We start from the raw sequence: 16,341 nt of genomic DNA on the forward strand, positions 1-16,341 counted from the left end.
AAACAGTGCGCTGGGGAAGCGGAAATGCGAAAAGTAGATGCAAGATGACCACCTGGGAGATGATACCCAAGTGGTGCAGGGCACAGGCGTCGCTGCAGCTGTGAGCCAGATGTGCGCATGACTCAAGCAGCAAAACAAACCCACATCTCTGTCCTTGCCTGAACCACCAGGTCCTGTGAGGAAGGCTTGGAGAAGCTGGGACCGTTTGGCCTCCAGGTGAGAAGGTTCGGGGGGACATGGAGGGTGCTTCCGATGCCTGGCAGGCTGCCAAGGGCACAAGGTCATCCTCCACTGCCCCAGAGGGCCGTTTAAGACCCATGGGGCGGGGGCAGATTTCAGGGAATTGGCTTTCGGCGCAACACTGGGAGGAAATTCCCAATGGAATTGGTCGCTCTATGGAGAACCATCTGCCCGAGGCATTCAGGGCAAGCTGGACGTCTGCTTCTCCAAGGTGAGTCGCAAGAAGCTGCCTTCCCCGAGTCCCGCCATGAGTCCAAGTAGCCCAGTATTGTCCACACTGACTGGCAGCCGCAGCTCTCCAGAGCAACAGCCAGGAGGCATTCCAGTCCCGAGGGGTCAAAGCTGGAACCTCGTGCGTGCAAAGCCAGCGACCTGCCCCTGAGCCGCCGCGGCATTTGCACCCTGAACTGGAGATCCCAGACGGTGCTGAGAATCAGACTAGATAACCCAAGATCCATCCCTAAACATTACCAGAACATTACCAGAACAGGGCAGCTTCCAGTTGAAGTCCGGGCCCAATTCAAGGTGCTGGTTTTGACCTATAAAGCTCTCGACGGCTTGGGACCAGGATACCTGAAGGAACATCTCCTTCCTTGTATGCCCTCACGCTCCTTAAGATCTGCGGGAGAAGCCCTGCTCCGGGAACCCTCCCTGAAGGAAGTAAAAAGGATATCGACCCGGAGCAGGGCCTTTTCGGGGGTGGCGCCCAGATTATGGAATGTGCTCCCCGGAGAGGTTTGCCTGGCGCCGAGTTTATATTCTTTTCAGTGCCAGGTTAAGACCTTTTTATTTAACTGTTATTTTAAAAACTAATTTAAATTTTGATTTTTAACAGTCACTTTTATTTAACTTATTTAATTTGTATTTTTTGGTTAATTGTCATTTATTGCTGTTTTACTGTGGTTGTTTTAATGATCGTAAGCCATCCTGAGATGCCATGCATAAGGGACAGCATACAAAAGTTTTAAATGAATAAACGGGCATGCCCAGATAGGCCGGGGTGGGTTTGGACACCCTTCCTTAAGAGAACGACCCCATGCCTTCCCCAGTTGCTGTGCAGGTCTTTCCAGCTTGGAGGCAGATATGCATCTGATACCCCAGATCCAAATATGAGATGGGTGGAGTCCATCGAGGAAGCTGCAGCCCTGAACGTACAAGAGCTGGGCAGAGCTATTGTGACTGGGGCTTTTTGGGGGACACCCATGCATGGGGTCGCCTTAAGTCGGGGACAACCTGGCGGCCCAGAACAGCAAAAGTGCTCCGGATGGGACTCCTCAGCTGCATTTCCCTCTGCCGCCCCTCCTGCCCTGGTCCTTACCTAGTGGGCTCGTCCAGGAAAAGCTTGGGGGAGGGAATGGCACCGGGCCGCCATACCAACGGGCACAGGTCCTCAGCGCCAGCCGTCTCCTCTCCCCACCCTCTGCACATTTATTTATTTACTTAAAACAATTCTATGCCGCCCCATTCGCCGAAGCCTCGGGGCGGCTCACAACGTAAAATTAAAATATAATACATTCAAAATATAAAACAAATCAACGATATAAAATAAGTCGCCCTGGCCACATGGGTTTGCGTCTCCTCCCAGGCGCACTGGGAATCCCGGGGAGGCAGCCGGGGCCTCACAGCCTTGGAAACCCAGCTGTGAGAGCCAAGGATCTCGGAGCTGGGGCTCCGATTCCCCACTACTCCCCAAGATAGCATCGGGAGACCGTAAGACTGCGACACCTTGCCCTAATTTTGGAGGGAAGAACTGCTTCACCGGTGAAGCCCAAACCCGGGAGAAAAATCCTCATGCTCCGCTACTCTCCGGCTGCGCATGACTGCTTGGCACTGTTCCGAAATGCATCCCAGGTCGATTTTGCAAACCCTTGCACATTCCGTCCGGAAGACACGTGCCCGGGGAAGCCCGCCTGGATGCTTGCACGGACACGACGGGGGGGCAGAAGTCTGCCTCGTGAGCAGAGGCGATGATCAAGCGTGGCAGTTAGGTGCACCTGTTGTCCTCTTGTGAAGAACCCAAGGGGACTTAGTTCCCCGCTCCATCTTCATCCTCGGAACAGCAACCCTTTAAGGTCCCTGAGGCCGGAAGGGAGTGACTGGCTGTCAGGATCAGGGCCTGATTCACCCCGTGGGCGCCTGCAAACCAGGCGCTCTCAGGGAACAGATCCAGTGCAGGTGGAGGGCCTGGAGACCCTTATAAGAAGTCCCCCAAGGCTGTGCCTGGTCGGCAGTCGGGGGCTCCCTTGCGCTCTGGCTCAGGCGTCTCTGCGCCTCGCTCCAGCCCTGCTCGTTTGTTCCTCCCGGCCCCGATCATTCCCATCTTTCTCCAGAGTGTTCCCAGCTGTGCCCGCATCCCCCGTTCTGGACCTCACCTGCACTTGGTATTCAGCCTCTGGATGGTTTTGTGGGCTGGGCTGTCAGCTTCGACCTTGGACTTGTCACTCGCTCTTTGCTTCAGGCCCACTGGTGTCAAAGGCCTGCCTTGCACAGAAGCCCTGGGCACGGCATTCTGCCCATCCTGGACTGCCACCCACACTGGGCCAACGTCCCCCACTGAGCTTCGTGGCCGAGTGGGAGCTAGAACCCGGGTCTTTCAGGTCCCCAGTCCACCCTCCCACCTCCACGCTGCACTGGCCCTCTAGTGCTCTCGGCCGCTGGGGAAAAAGTGAATAGCAGACGGGAGAGCAGTGTGAAGGTCCGTTTGTGGAAGGCATCAAAAAACCTGCCCCCTTCCAGAGCACCAAAAGTACTTGAGGACAAGTCATGGGCCCTCCAAAGGTGTTTCGGTACCCGTGGAAGGGTGGGCAGCTTTGACAGCATCCAGGGTTTGGGAACACTGCCCTGTCAGGAGAGACTGAGAACAGGGCATGCTCAGCCTTGGAAAGAGGCGGCTGAGGGGGGACATGATGTCGCTCTAGAAGCACCTCAAAGGCTGTCCCAAAGAGGAAGGCCAAGATCTCTCCTTGCTGGTGCCAGAGTGCAGGACATGGAACAATCAAGTCAAGCTGCGACAACCCAGATTCAGGCTGGACACCAGGAAAAGCTTCCTCACTGTCAGAGCAACATGGCAGTGGAACCAGCTGCCTGGAGAAGGTGGGGGGCTCTCCCACACTGGAGGCATTCAAAAGGACAGCCCTCTGAGTGGGATGGTGTAAACTGGTGTCCTGCAGCAGCAGGGGGTTGGACTAGATGGCCTTCTTGGACCCTTCCAACTCTGTTATTCTGTGTTCTACGATTCTACAATTTTATGCCAAAGAAGGTGGGAGGCAGCTGTAGAAATGTGATGTCTTGCCTGTTAGGAGAATAACAAAATATTGCACCAAAAATGAGCGCAAATGAAAGACTATGTTATCCTCTGAGTTTTAGATCCATTTCAAAGCGTGGATCAGCTCCGGACGCAAAGCTAATTCATAACTCTGGACGGGTCAAAGGGTTGGCAGCACAACCAGGAGACGTGACGGAGGGTGTTTCCGTGCAACCAGGTGGAGCCCAGTAATTCTTCTGGGGTTTTTTGCAGTTCAAATCACCGGCACGCTCAGTGTGTTTCACGGTAGTGCTGGTTTCGTTCTGTTGGAGTTCTGCACTGCCAACGGCTTAGCTTGGGGACTGGCTGTTTACGAAAGGAAGGCTGCTCGGCCCGTCACTTTCTGGGTTCGGTCTGCTTTATTCCGCCACTGCTTTTCACAGCTTCCACTCCCTGGCATTTGTGCTGCCCTGGGGGGTGTCTCTCCGCTGAGGAGGGAAGCTGCCGTCTGGACCCATTGAGTCAGGAGGAAGGGAGATGTCTCTGGGCACATTCTTCATCGTGGCGTGGCCCGACTTCGCGCACCAGGCAGCCACCGGTGCCAATGAGAGGGACCGGGCACTGTGAATATTAGCGAAGCGGCAGGAAGGCACCGGAACTCCTGGGGCACAAACCAGTGGGGCCTTATCCTGCAACCACCCAGTCCAAAGGAACAGAGACTTTGCCAAAGCTCTTTGCACCGGAATTTGCATGGGGTGGGGGATCTTTTTGGCAGAACCACATGAATCAGCCTGGACTTCTGGCTCCGTCTCCGGTGTGTCCGTCATGCACATTTCTGCCCTGAGTCAGCCATCCTGCGGCACTGCCGCATCACCTTCCCAGCCAGCCACTGGAAGGTGGCCAGGTGTGCGTGAGTCTGTCCCCAGGAGATCCCTTCCTTGACGCCGAAGAAACAGGTGGCGGATTTTTCCTGCCCTTGCTTGACTGCCGAGCGCGGAATCGACACAGATAAAATTCCGTCTGCAAGGAAAGGGAATGCGGGGCCCGCACTTGGCCAGCGTTCCTGCAGCCTTCTGGCTTGCAGGATGAACGGGGTTTGGAACGCCGACCCCCGCAGGCCTGGGGCAGCCCACCGCGGCCCTGCGGGGTCTCTCAAAGCCCCTGCGTTGCTGAACCATTGGGCAGCTTTGCCTGGAAAATGGGCCTTAAGGAGCAGCAGCTGGCAATGCCAGAGCTTCCATCTGGCCCGTTTCAAGGAGTGCCCTGAATGGTCCGACGCCGCCCCCCTGTCTCCGTGAAACTCTGTTTGCAGGCAAAGGGCTCTTTAATTAACTCCACTGCCAGCGGGAGCAGACAGAAGTTTTGCCTTGTGCACCGAGACAGGTCTCCCCGTTGTAAGAGGCTTGCCAAGGCCTTGGCCACGGTGCCTCTTGCAGTTGAAGGCAAAACTTGGAGTGGGGGATAGTGGCTTGTGCCCTGAAAGAGAGAGGAAGGGGAGGGGGAGGGGGGGGAGAGAGAGAAGGGCCATCAAAACATAGAAACATAGAAACAGAGCGAGTCAGAAGGGGTCTCCCAGGCCATCTAGTCTGACCCCTGGCTCCAGCCGGTTCTGTTCACAACATGCCCACCATGTGCATGTCCAGCCTATACTTGAAGGCGAGAGAGAGAGAGAGAGAGAGAGAGAGAGAGAGGGAGGTAACGAAGACAATCCAGAGAGGGGAGTACCCTTATTTTATTCCATTTATACCTTGCTTTTTCTTCTTCAAGGTACTCAAGGTGCTTATATAGTCCTCCTCCCCATCTCATCCACACAACAACCCTGTGAGGTAGGCGAGGCTGAGAGTTGGAGATGGATGCAAAGGCACCCAGGGAGCTTGGAACCCTGCTCTCCTCGGGGCCAGCTCAACGCCTTAACCCCCACACTACTCTGCCGCCTAATAGTTGCAGAAGGTAAAGGCAGGGCCCCTCCTTGCCACTAGCTCTGGCTCCAGACAGCTTCCTAATTAAAAGCCGCATCCTTCTGTGGGGGGGGGGGGGGGGTGAGGGGGGGGGGGTGTATAGCAGCTTCCGGGGGTGACTTCAACTGGGGAAGAGGCTTTTAGGGTCAGGGTTAATCCTTGCCTAGAGCCAGTCCCAATCCAATCATCATACGCAAGGCTGCTATTAATTAATTAATTAATTGCTTTTTAAAAGCTAGGCAATTCGGATCAGGCTGCAATGAGTTGGCCCTTTATGACAGAGGCAGTGTTGCAAACCCTTCCAAATCTTTGCTCAACTTGGCCTGTGGCACCATTCAAACATTTATTAGGGTGCAGTTCCAGGGCTCCCTCACTCCAAGCCCTGAACCCCAAAAGCTTACGTGTGTCCTGGACCTGGAAAGAGGCACCGAGCCCGATTTGTATCCCAGCAGCTTTTTTTTGGACTTTGGGATAAAATGCCGGGATGAAGGGAAGGAGGCTGGAGCACCCATGGGAATTTGGGAGGGCCCTCGGCCTCCCTCCCTCTTCCCACCTTCTCCGAAGTGGGTGCAGGAATGAATTACGTTCCTCGGCCAGGCGGAGAACTTTCTCCCAGCAGGAAAAGAGGAGGCAGCTCCCCTCCCCTCCCCAGAGCTGCTGGGGGAAGGCCCCCGCTGTGCACGGAGGACCAAGACATGATGCGGTGTGTTTTCCTGCCAAATCCTTCCCCTGGAGGTGGCTTTGCAGCCGCGACGAAGGAGAGGATGTGTCCGGCACTGTTTCCTGCCTGATAAGCGCCGCCAGCCCCTCCAAGCGGATGTTATGAGCCCTGGGCTACCTTCATGTTCGAGCGAAGGGCTAAGGAAAAATCACGAACTGTTTATACTTCAAGGAAAATAGCCCCCCCTTTCTCCCCCCAATCAGCCTTTTTCATTCCCTCTCTTCTCATCCTCCTATGAAGGATCGCACATCAATGGCTTTCCAGAAGCTTGTGAAAAACCACACAGGGTAGAAATCAGACTCAGGCCTGCTTGTCTTCCAGATTTAGGGACCAATTTAGGACTGTCTCAGCTCTCGTCCCCAGCTGTAGCATCGGGAGGGTCACAGACCTAATCTGCAGAAGACGGTCCTCTATTTTATGAGTGGTAGGAAGATGGTCTTCTATTTGAAAGTGCTCCTAATTTGAAGAGAATGGACAGTCCAAAACCTGTTTCAGGTTGTTTCAGGTTGAGTCATCAACAGGGAGGGGCACAGTGGCCTCGGAGTCCCTCATCCACAGCTAGGAGTGCCTGGACACCAGCTGAGAAGACCTGTGATGTCTGGCAGGTCACATTCCCCCCCCCCCCCGCTACACACACACACACTGTGGTCTTGCGTTTCTATTTAAGGGCACAGTCCTATGAAGATTTAGGACAAAAAAAGGACTACAATTCCCAGTAGGCTGGGGAATGCTGGGAGCTGGAAGGTTCTTTTAGGTCTCTTCCTGCCTAGGACTGCACCCCTGCTTACACTTTAGAAAGTAATACTTTCTAAATTTGCAGCGACGTATCTAAATTAACACATGCAAGTTATGCAAATGTGCATCCTCTTCTCTCTCTCTCTCTCTTCTGAATCCTAAGCAGCTAGCCAACTTGCAGTTCTTAAGAATCAGGAACAGTATGTTGGGTGGCAAGCCGCTTCCTTCCTTCCTTCTCGGACTTTCAAGGGTCCCTGGTCCAGAACAGTGACTGGAATACGTCTGTACTGGACCCAAGTTCCCTTTAAAAGGTGCGTCACTTGCAGGCAGAGCTGGGCAGCCCGAGCCCTTTTTAGGAGCCTGCAGGGCCGGCCCTAAATCTTTTCCTGCCTCCTCCCCATCATTCTGACCCAGAGACGCCCTTGTCCAACACGAGGGCCTTTTCTCTCATGGGTGAACCAGTGGAACTAGCCACTTCTGGACTTTTTAGAAAGAAGGCTGTTGCAAAGAGGAGGGTCAAGCTCTCTTCTTGCTGGTGCCGGAGTGCAGGACACAGAAGAATCAAGTCAAGCTGCAGCAACCCAGATTCAGGCTGGGCATCAGGAAAAGCCTCCTCACTATCAGAGCAATACGGCAGTGGGACCAGCTGCCTGGAGAGGTGGGGGGCTCTCCCACACTGGAGACATCCAAAAAGCATCTGGGCAGCCATCTGAGTGGGATGGTGTGAACTGGTGTCCTGCAACAGCAGGGGGTGGACTAGATGGCCTTCATGGCCCCTTCCAACTCTGCTATTCTAGGATTCTTAAACTTTGGTGCCCAGAACTGGACACAGCATCAAACTGCAGATGGGGTTTAATCTAGGCAAGATCTCTTCTTGCTGATGCCGGAGTGCAGGACACAGAACAATCAATTCAAATTGTCACAACCCAGATTCAGGCTGGACATCAGGAAAAGCTTCCTTGCTCTCAGAGCAATACGGCAGTGGGACCACCTGCCCGGAGAGGTGGGGGGCTCTCCCACACTGGAGACATTCAGGGCGAAACTGGGCAGCCCTCTGAGTGGGATGGTGCGAACTGGTGTCCTGCAACAGCAGGGGGCTGGACCTGATGGCCTTCATGGCCCCTTCCAACTCTGTTATTCTGTGATTCTGTGGAGGTCGACGAAGCACAGAAGCCGAACTCAGAGGCTGAGGTCTCTCTGACGCGGGCAGTGAAGTGCAGCCACAGCTGTCTTCATCACTGGGTGCTTTGCAGCGTGTGCCTCTCCTGGACGGCCACTTTTGGCCATCTGGAGGAAGCACCAGAAGTGAGCGGAAGAGAGGCAGGGTTGGGTGGCTCCCCCCCTGCCGCCCCAGCCCTGCCCCCTGCCGCACCCGTCTTGCTTTCCCCGGAAGTGCTCCGTGGCCCACGAACAGTCTAGGCTAAATCACAGAAATTGCACTTCCGTCATTTCCTCTCCAGTAGGCAGCCTTCCTGCACCAGGCACCCTCCTGGCTGGATGAGTTGGATTGCAATCTCCATCTTCCCCAGCCGGCATGGCCCAGTTGGCCCCTAGTGATGGGGATGGCAGTCCAGGCCATTTGGACGGAAGCTGGCCGGCCGAGTCTGGCATCGGGTGGGAATGCAAGGCTGGCCTCCTTCCCTCTGAGGGACGGCCGCCATCTTGCATTTCCCTCCCTTTGATTTCCAGGCCCTTCTCCAGGCCGAGGCGCTGCCTCAGGAAGGAAGCGGCCAGATGCGCGCATGCAGGCCAGAAGAGTGCCAGGGCTTCCCCTAAACCCCAGCGGGGAGCGGGCAAGCCAACCTAAAAGAAAATTGGGGTCTGCGGGGGAGGGCGTGGCTCCCACTCCAACCCAGCTTCCTGTTTGATTTGTTGATGAAAGGGTCGAAGCAAGGTTCCCCAAAGAGGAAGAGTCGGGTGGGGTTGCCGGAGGGCAAAGGCCGCCTTGCAAGTCACTGCCTCTCGCCTAAAATATCCCAAGTTCTTCTTTGCAACAAAACACTCGCTCTCCTCCGTGGCGGCATGTCAGTTTTATTCTGCTCTGGATCTTCAGGCCCCATCCTTGAATATCCAGGGCAGAACAACACAGGAACCCTCCACCTAACCAGCTAGCTTGGCCCCGGAGGATGCGCCTCTGTCCCCGAGCAGCTTGCTCTGGGGTGATGCCCCATCTTCTGAAATCTGCCAGGACATCACAGCCCTCCGACACGAGGCTGATGAACCCAGGCCTGTTGGATTCCGGGATAGTCCAACCGAAGGGGCCATTTCCTCTCCCGCTCCTGCACTTCTGGAACCGCATGAAGGTGGAAGAGTCTCTTCCAGGAGATGCAGGGTTGGCCACCGATCTGGACAGCTTTAAATGGGGACTGGCCGGATGCATAACATGGGCTTCCAATAGCCTCCTGTCCCGATGGCCCTGTGCTACCTGCTGTATCAGAAGCAGGAAGTTTGGTACACCTGTTGCTGGGGAAGATGGGCAGGAGGGCACTTTTGCCCTCCAATCCTGCTTGCGAGATCCTGTGAGCAGCTGACTGGACACTGTGTGAACCAAATGTTGGATCAGATGGATCCCCGTCATGATCCAGTCTGGTTCTTTCTATGCAGTGATGTAACTTTCAGGAGCTTACAGTGCTCCGTAGCTACTTAAAAATACCAGCAGCAAATCCACACCACACTAAAAGGAAGAAGACACGCTTGGTTTATTGGAAAGGGATCCACCCCTGGGCAACGGATGCCACTCAGCTCTGGGACCAACAGGAAGAGGGCTCTGAATGTCAGCCTGAAACGTCTCCTGGTGTTTCCCGAAAGATGAACACACATTTAGGCACCCAGATGCTGGGCTGTGTGTGTTTGCTGGTGGATCTTGTGTTCAGCATGGCAGAGGCGTCTTCCCGCTCAGCTGGTAAACCTGGACTGTACCAGCTCAGACTGGCTGTGGTGGATCAGCAAGAGACCGTGTCTGGTGGATGAGGGAAAAAGGGTGAAGGATGCCAAGCAGGTGAAGGAGAAGAGGATCAGCTGGGATCCTTTAGCGGGCATGCTCGTTCTGCGTGCTGGAGGAATTTCTGTTCTGGATGGAGACACAGCTGGTGAAGCAACCCCTTGCCCTGGAGTGGTTCAACCGAGAGAGCTGGCCCTAAAGGCAGGGGTGGAAGAGCCCCGGGATGGGAAAACAGACGCACGGGGTTCTGTCGGGCTCACGGGACAGACCATGGGTGGCCCTCCAGGGGTTTTGTCCTGCATCTCCCATGATCCCTCATCGTCAGCTTAGCTGGCTGGGGCGACGGGAGCTGAAGGCCAACACGCTTGCCCACCCCGAAGAGGCTCGCGAGCCCTCATGCCTTCTTCTCCTTCTCCTTCTTCTTCTCCTTCTCCTTACTTTCCGATTTTTTCCCCTGCGGATTCTTGGCCGGTTTGTTAGCCTTCCTTCCTCGTTCCTCAGGACAGGGAGGTGGAGGGTAAGGAGCAGGTGAGTTGAGCATCAGAGCCTTCTTCTCAAGCTTCAGCTGCAAGATCTCAAAGGTGACCTTGATCTCATGCTGGACGATATCCTGCAGGCTCTGGACCTGAGTCTCGATGGCTTCTTTGACAAGGGACACGAGATGCTGGAAAACACACGGTGCGTCTTTGTCAACAACATTTCTGCCAGACCGTGGAAGAACATGGGGGCTCTTTTCCGGGGGGGGGGTGCACACTCAAGCACAGAGCATGGTGGTCCTCCGTAACGCCCTGCCACAGCATGACCGAGATCTCACCGCCCCTTGTGTCTTCCCATGATCTTTTCTCCTCCAGCCCTGCTTGGCAGGATGGGCACCCAGCATAGTTTCTGGAGCCGCTTGGCAAGCAGGGTGGACACGCTTTTACAGAGGACAGTCCTCTGTCTGGACATGTCCTCTATTATGAAGTCTGATCTAGCCCAAGTCTGGTATAACAATAGAAGAGCCATAAAAACGGTTGCAGACGTAGGCGGGCAAGCGAGTTATCCTGTCCATTTTCCATACCACATTGTACTCCTATTTCAATCATAGTAGTTGTTTCCAAATCGCCATAGAAACATAGAAACAGAGTGAGTCAGAAGGGGTCTCCCGGGCCATCTAGTCTGACCTCCAGCACCAGCCGGCTCCGCTCATGACATTTTATTTTATTTATTTATTCATTTATTTAGGGAACTTCTATGCCGCCCCATTTGCCGAAGCCTCAGGCGGCTCAAAAACATAAATAAATAACATCCTATAAAGCAATATAATTTAATGGTATAAATTAAGTCATCCTGGCCAAAGAATAAAATACATAAATAATATTAACAATTAAAATAACATTTGAATAAAAAGGTCTTCGCCTGGCGCCGAAAAACAAATAACGACGGCGCCAGGCGGACCTCTCTGGGGAGCGCATTCCATAATTAGGCATGCCCGCCATGTGCATGTCCAGCCTATCTTTGAACACCCTTACCCTCAAATTGATACATTAGCATATGCAAATCACCCTGTGATAACCCTGTGCCCTCTTTTGTGGTGATTCATTAGTGGTTGCTGTAATGAGAAGTCAAGCCTTGGCAGGTGGTTGATGGAGAAACAACTCGAGAGCAGCACAGGCCAGGCATGGCAGCGCCCTCATGTTTATTATCTGCCTGCCCCTTTCTTATATCCTGCGAGGAGGAGGTGTGTCGAATTGTAAAATTGGGAAGGCTTTGGTTCCCCTTCCTTCGTCCGGTACCCCTAATCCTTCAGTCCTCAATCCGTATCCATGCCCAGAGTCAGCTAGGACGGGAGAAAGGACGGCACGCTGGAGGGGAAGGGAGCCTGGAGTGACGCTTTAGATTCAGATGCGCCAAACACACCCCAGACAAACATGGCTGCCCAACGTCAGAGACCCAACCCCTTGTTCCAGGTCGAGCTGACGGCCATCCCTGCACAGACACAGAGCGTGGCTTCTCACCTCACTTTGACAGGTGTGACTAATACACATTTCCACCTGAGCAAAGAAGACAAGGTAAAACTATTACGTCCAGAACTTCAGTGACGCTTTGGCCAGCCTCCGTGTGGATGTATTAAATCGCCAGCCCGGTTTTCTGGGCAAACAAGTGCTTTGTCCCTCGGATACTTGCAGGTTGTGACCCCAGAGACTAGGTTTGCCTACCTTTCCTGGCATGTTTTGAAAGGCCAGGACAGGGCTTGGGCACAGGTCTTCAGCCTGATGGCGGTAACGGAGGGGCCCTGCAAGAGAGCGCAAGGCTGTCCTGTGGAAGCCAGGGGTGCACATGGGAGCATCTGGCTGCTGTGAGAACTGGCCTGCAGCCACCTCCCAGAAGCTGTGGAGGCTGGAGACGATCCAGAAGCTCCCGCGAGCCTTTGGAACAGAGGGGCCAAATCCAGGAGTGTTGGAGAACCGAAAGGGTGCCTCGTTGCCATCTCCCTCTGCCCAGGGGCTGGCATATCAACAACCCACTCAGTGCTCCGGGCTTCACATCCTGGCTCTCTTTGCTGCAGGTCAAAAGGTGACGTGCTTCTGCTTTCCTTTGGACTCACCCACACTTGCTGGCAGCACGAAAGACACACGTGTGCGGGGCATCAATTCCCCTCCACAGAACGCCTCGGAGTTTCATTAAATTCCCCCAACAACATCCTTCCAGACAGAGGCGGAACAGCAAAGCAAGCCCAGGCAGGTGGCAGTTTTCCAACGCCGGTGCAAGGTACTTGGCACACCTTAATTATGCAAAGCAGGACTGGAGAGAGAGATGGGTGATCCAAATTCCACAAATTGACTCCTAGCAAGAGGCGTCCCCAGCTGAGACTGATCTGCTGGCTGAGAGCCACTGCTTGCTTTGGGGACAGCGGGGACAGCCAAAACCACACCAAAAGGGTGGCAGCCAAGTGCTGGGGAAGCCGAGGGCAACCCTGGCCCTTGGTTCTGGTCCTTAAGTACGGGGCTTTGAGGCAAAGTCATCACCCTGCGGTTTCTGGTTGCCAAATAACGTGCTCTCCAGTGTTTTTCCTACTGTCCTTTTATTTTCCTGGAAAAGGAATCTGTTGAAATGATGGAAGAGGAGCTCCGGGCTCTTGGACCGGGAGCAGTTTGGAAGTGGAGAAAGCCTGGATTGGGCCGGGAGCGGGCGAGTGCCATCCCAAACGCTGCCGACCAGAGCTCCTTCGAATAACAAATGCGCTCAGGGCCACAAGGACATAAGAACCCAGGAGGAGCTCCGAACCGGCTCCGAACAACGGCATAGCTGCTCCAACGTTCTGTTCACACCATGGCAAGCCAGAGGTGAAAAGGCCAAACGAATACCAGCCCGGATACTGGCCATCCCAGGATTTAAGATCCTCAAGAAACCTTTCCTTATCATGCCTTTGAAGGATGTACCCTGTGGGACTAACGCATCTGGCGGGGCCTTATCGGTGGTGGCAACTCGGAGGCTCAACGGCAACCCACACCGCTCCCATTTGCACTCTGGTCCAGGACCTTTGCTATTTTTGCAGGACTCAGAGAAGGCACAAGTAGCTTGTTTGCTTTTGGATGGATGGAGCTGATGGGTTTATTCTATTTTATTGTATATGTTGGCGTGATGTAGGTATGTGAGGGGGTGTCACATGGAGGTGGGCAGAGACCTGTTCTCCCCTGCAGAGGAAGGCAGGACGTGCTCCAACGGAGCAAAGCTCAGGGAGCCAAGGTTCAGTTTGGATGCCAGGAAGCACTTCCTGACTGTCAGGACCCCGAGGGTGTGGAATGGGCTTCCCCGGGAGGTAGTTGAGGCCCCATCAGTGAGGGTGTTCAAGGACAGGCTGGACATGCACATGGTGGGCATGTCGTGAGTGGAGCCAGCTGGAGCCGGGGGTCAGACTAGATGGCCCCGGAGCCCCCTTCTTACTCACACTGTTTCTATGTTTCTATTACTCAAGGGATCATTTATATGACTCTCGTGTGCCCAAAGCTGGAGTATTGTGCTCAGTTCTGGGCCCCTTATTACAGAAAGGATCTAGCCAGGTTGGAGTCAGTGCAGCGCAGGGCCACAAGGTTGGTGGCCGGTTTGCAGGGGATGCCGTATGAGGCGAGACTGAGGGAACTGGGCCTCTTCAGCCTGGAGAAGAGGAGACTCAGGGGGGATCTGTTGGTGACATACAGGTACATGAGGGGGTGTCACATGGAGATGGGTAGAGACCTGTTCTCCCCTGCAGAGGAAGGCAGGATGCGCTCCAACAGAGCAAAGATCAGGAAGCCAAGGTTCAGTTTGGATGCCAGAAGCACTTCCTGACAGTTAGGACCCCCAGGGCATGGAATGGGCTTCCACGGGAGGTGGCTGAGGCCCCATCAGGAAGGGTGTTCAAGGACAGGCTGGACAGGCACATGGTGGGCATGTCGTGAGCGGAGCCGGCTGGTGCCGGGGGTCAGACTAGATGGTCCGGGAGGCCCCTTCTGACTTGCTCTGTTTCTATGTTTCTATCTGTGTTTTGCTTTTAATATTGTCCATTTTGATGCACTGTACTTGGTAAAGGTAGCTCAGTACTCTGGGCTTTTTGCGGGGAAGGAAGGACCATAAGTCAAATTCACAGACACCCCCAACCCCCCCCCCCACTACGTCCACCAGGCAGCAACAGGTGAATGGGCCATGGAAGGTCCAGGGAGGAGAGATTTCAGGGCGATACGAAACGAGGGCCAAGGCCTAAAGCTTCTGCTGTGTGTCAGTGACTTAGCAATGACACAGGAACGTAAGTGTGGCCTCACTCCATGCCACTAATGGTCCGTGGAGACCTGCATCCTGTCTCCAACAGTGGGCAGCCTGAGGCAGGCCTTGAGCAGGCATGAGGCCAACCGAGACATCCCGGTTGTCGTTTCTGAACGTGTGGAGACCACATGGTGAAGGTGACCATGCAGGCACCACCAAAAAAGAGGACCAAGATCTGCATCACATTTGCATAAAGAAGTGGCTACAAAGCAGTGCCACCTATTTATTACATTTCTATCTGTCCTTTGTCCTTTTTCTTAGGGAACCTTCTTCCTCCTCAACATTTTTTGAGGCTTCGGCAAGGGGCGGCATAGAAATGTGCTAATAATAATAATAATTATTATTATTATTATTTTTATCCTCATAGCAAGTCTGTGAGGTAGGTTAGGCTGAGAGTCAATGACCACATCTCAGTCACCCAGGAACCTTTAGAAGCATAGAAACAGAACAGAAGGGTCCTCCTGAGCCATCTAGTCTGACCCCCGGCTCCAGCCGGCTCCACTCACAACATGCCCACCATGTGCACGTCCAGCCTGTCCTTGAACACCCGCACCGATGGGGCCTCACCCACCTCCCATGGAAGCCCATTCCACACCCTCAGGGTCCTGACTGTCAGGAAGTGCTTCCTGGCATCCAAATTGAACCTTGGCTCCCTGAGCTTTGCTCCCTTGGAGCGCGTCCTGCCTTCCTCTGCAGGGGAGAACGGGTCTCTCCCCACCTCCGTGTGACACCCCCTCACATACCTGTGTGTCGCCAACAGATCCCCTCTGAGTCTCCTCTTCTCCAGGCTGAAGAGACCCAGTTCCCTCAGTCTCGCCTCATATGGCATCCCCTGCAAACCAGCCACCAACCTTGTGGCCCTACGCTGCACTGACTCCAACCTGGCTATATCCTTCCTGTAACGAGGAGCCCAAAACTGAGCACAATACTCCAGTTGCGGGCGCACCAGAGTCATATGGAGTGGCAGTGATCCCTCTCTCGATCTAGAAGCCACGCTTCTGGCTACCCGGATCTCCCAGTCCAACCTCTCAACTGGGCCATCATGCTGGCTGGCAGACATGTGCATGGAAGTAAAAATCATTGCACTGCAGCGGCAAAATGGGGACCAGGTAGCCCGCTGGGGCCCGCTTCGTCTACAACCCGGGCGCCCACAGTGGGGTAGGGGTTCGTACTGCTCAGGATGCCCCACGCCAGCCGCCCTTCCAGCCTACCTCTTTGCGGAGGGCTCCTTCCCTGCTTCGGACTTTTCCGCACACTTCCAGCAGCAGGCGCTCCATCTCCCAGCGCAAGAGCTCTCCGACCCGCAACAGCTCGGCCCGCTTCTCCTCTTCGGCCGCAGAGAGGGCCAGCAGCTGCTGCTGATGAGCCCAGACTTGGCTGTCAGTGCCCTCGGCCAGTGGGAGAGGCCTGGGGGGAGCACAGACCTCCAGGCTGGCAAAGCTCTGCCGGCGGTCCCTCTCCCGGACCAGCACGAACTGGTGCAGCTGGTAATGCTTGAGAAACGTGTTGTGGAAGAAGTCACACACGGCACGCAGCTGGAAAGCCGGCAGCTTCACCCGGAAGGCGGCAAGTTTCTCCTGGAGGATCCTGATGGCCTGTGAAAGGGGACAGCCTGGGATATGGGGTGGGGGGGACCCAAGAATAGACAATTGAGCCTTTTCATTCCCACAGATCCTTCAGGAAAGTTCGGAGAGCTCAGACGGCTTTGGAGAGCCCTCTG

The 16,341-nt window shown here is 54.7% G+C and overlaps 1 protein-coding gene across 1 annotated transcript in view; it reads right to left on the bottom strand.

Moving 5' to 3' along the window:
• Positions 1 to 10,233: 10,233 nt before the first annotated feature.
• CUNH8orf74 (chromosome unknown C8orf74 homolog) overlaps positions 10,234 to 16,341 on the bottom strand; it is a 39,051-nt gene continuing 32,943 nt past the window's right edge. The window contains exons 4-5 of the mRNA XM_044450296.1: positions 15,833 to 16,233; positions 10,234 to 10,503 (exon numbers count right to left, since the gene is read on the bottom strand). Coding sequence (XP_044306231.1) covers positions 10,234 to 10,503; positions 15,833 to 16,233 — 671 coding nt within the window. The remainder of the gene's footprint in view (positions 10,504 to 15,832; positions 16,234 to 16,341) is intronic.

Source organism: Varanus komodoensis, unplaced genomic scaffold, assembly GCF_004798865.1.
Source record: "Varanus komodoensis strain SLA01 unplaced genomic scaffold, ASM479886v1 scaffold64, whole genome shotgun sequence".
In the NCBI taxonomy this organism is placed as follows: domain Eukaryota; kingdom Metazoa; phylum Chordata; class Lepidosauria; order Squamata; family Varanidae; genus Varanus; species Varanus komodoensis.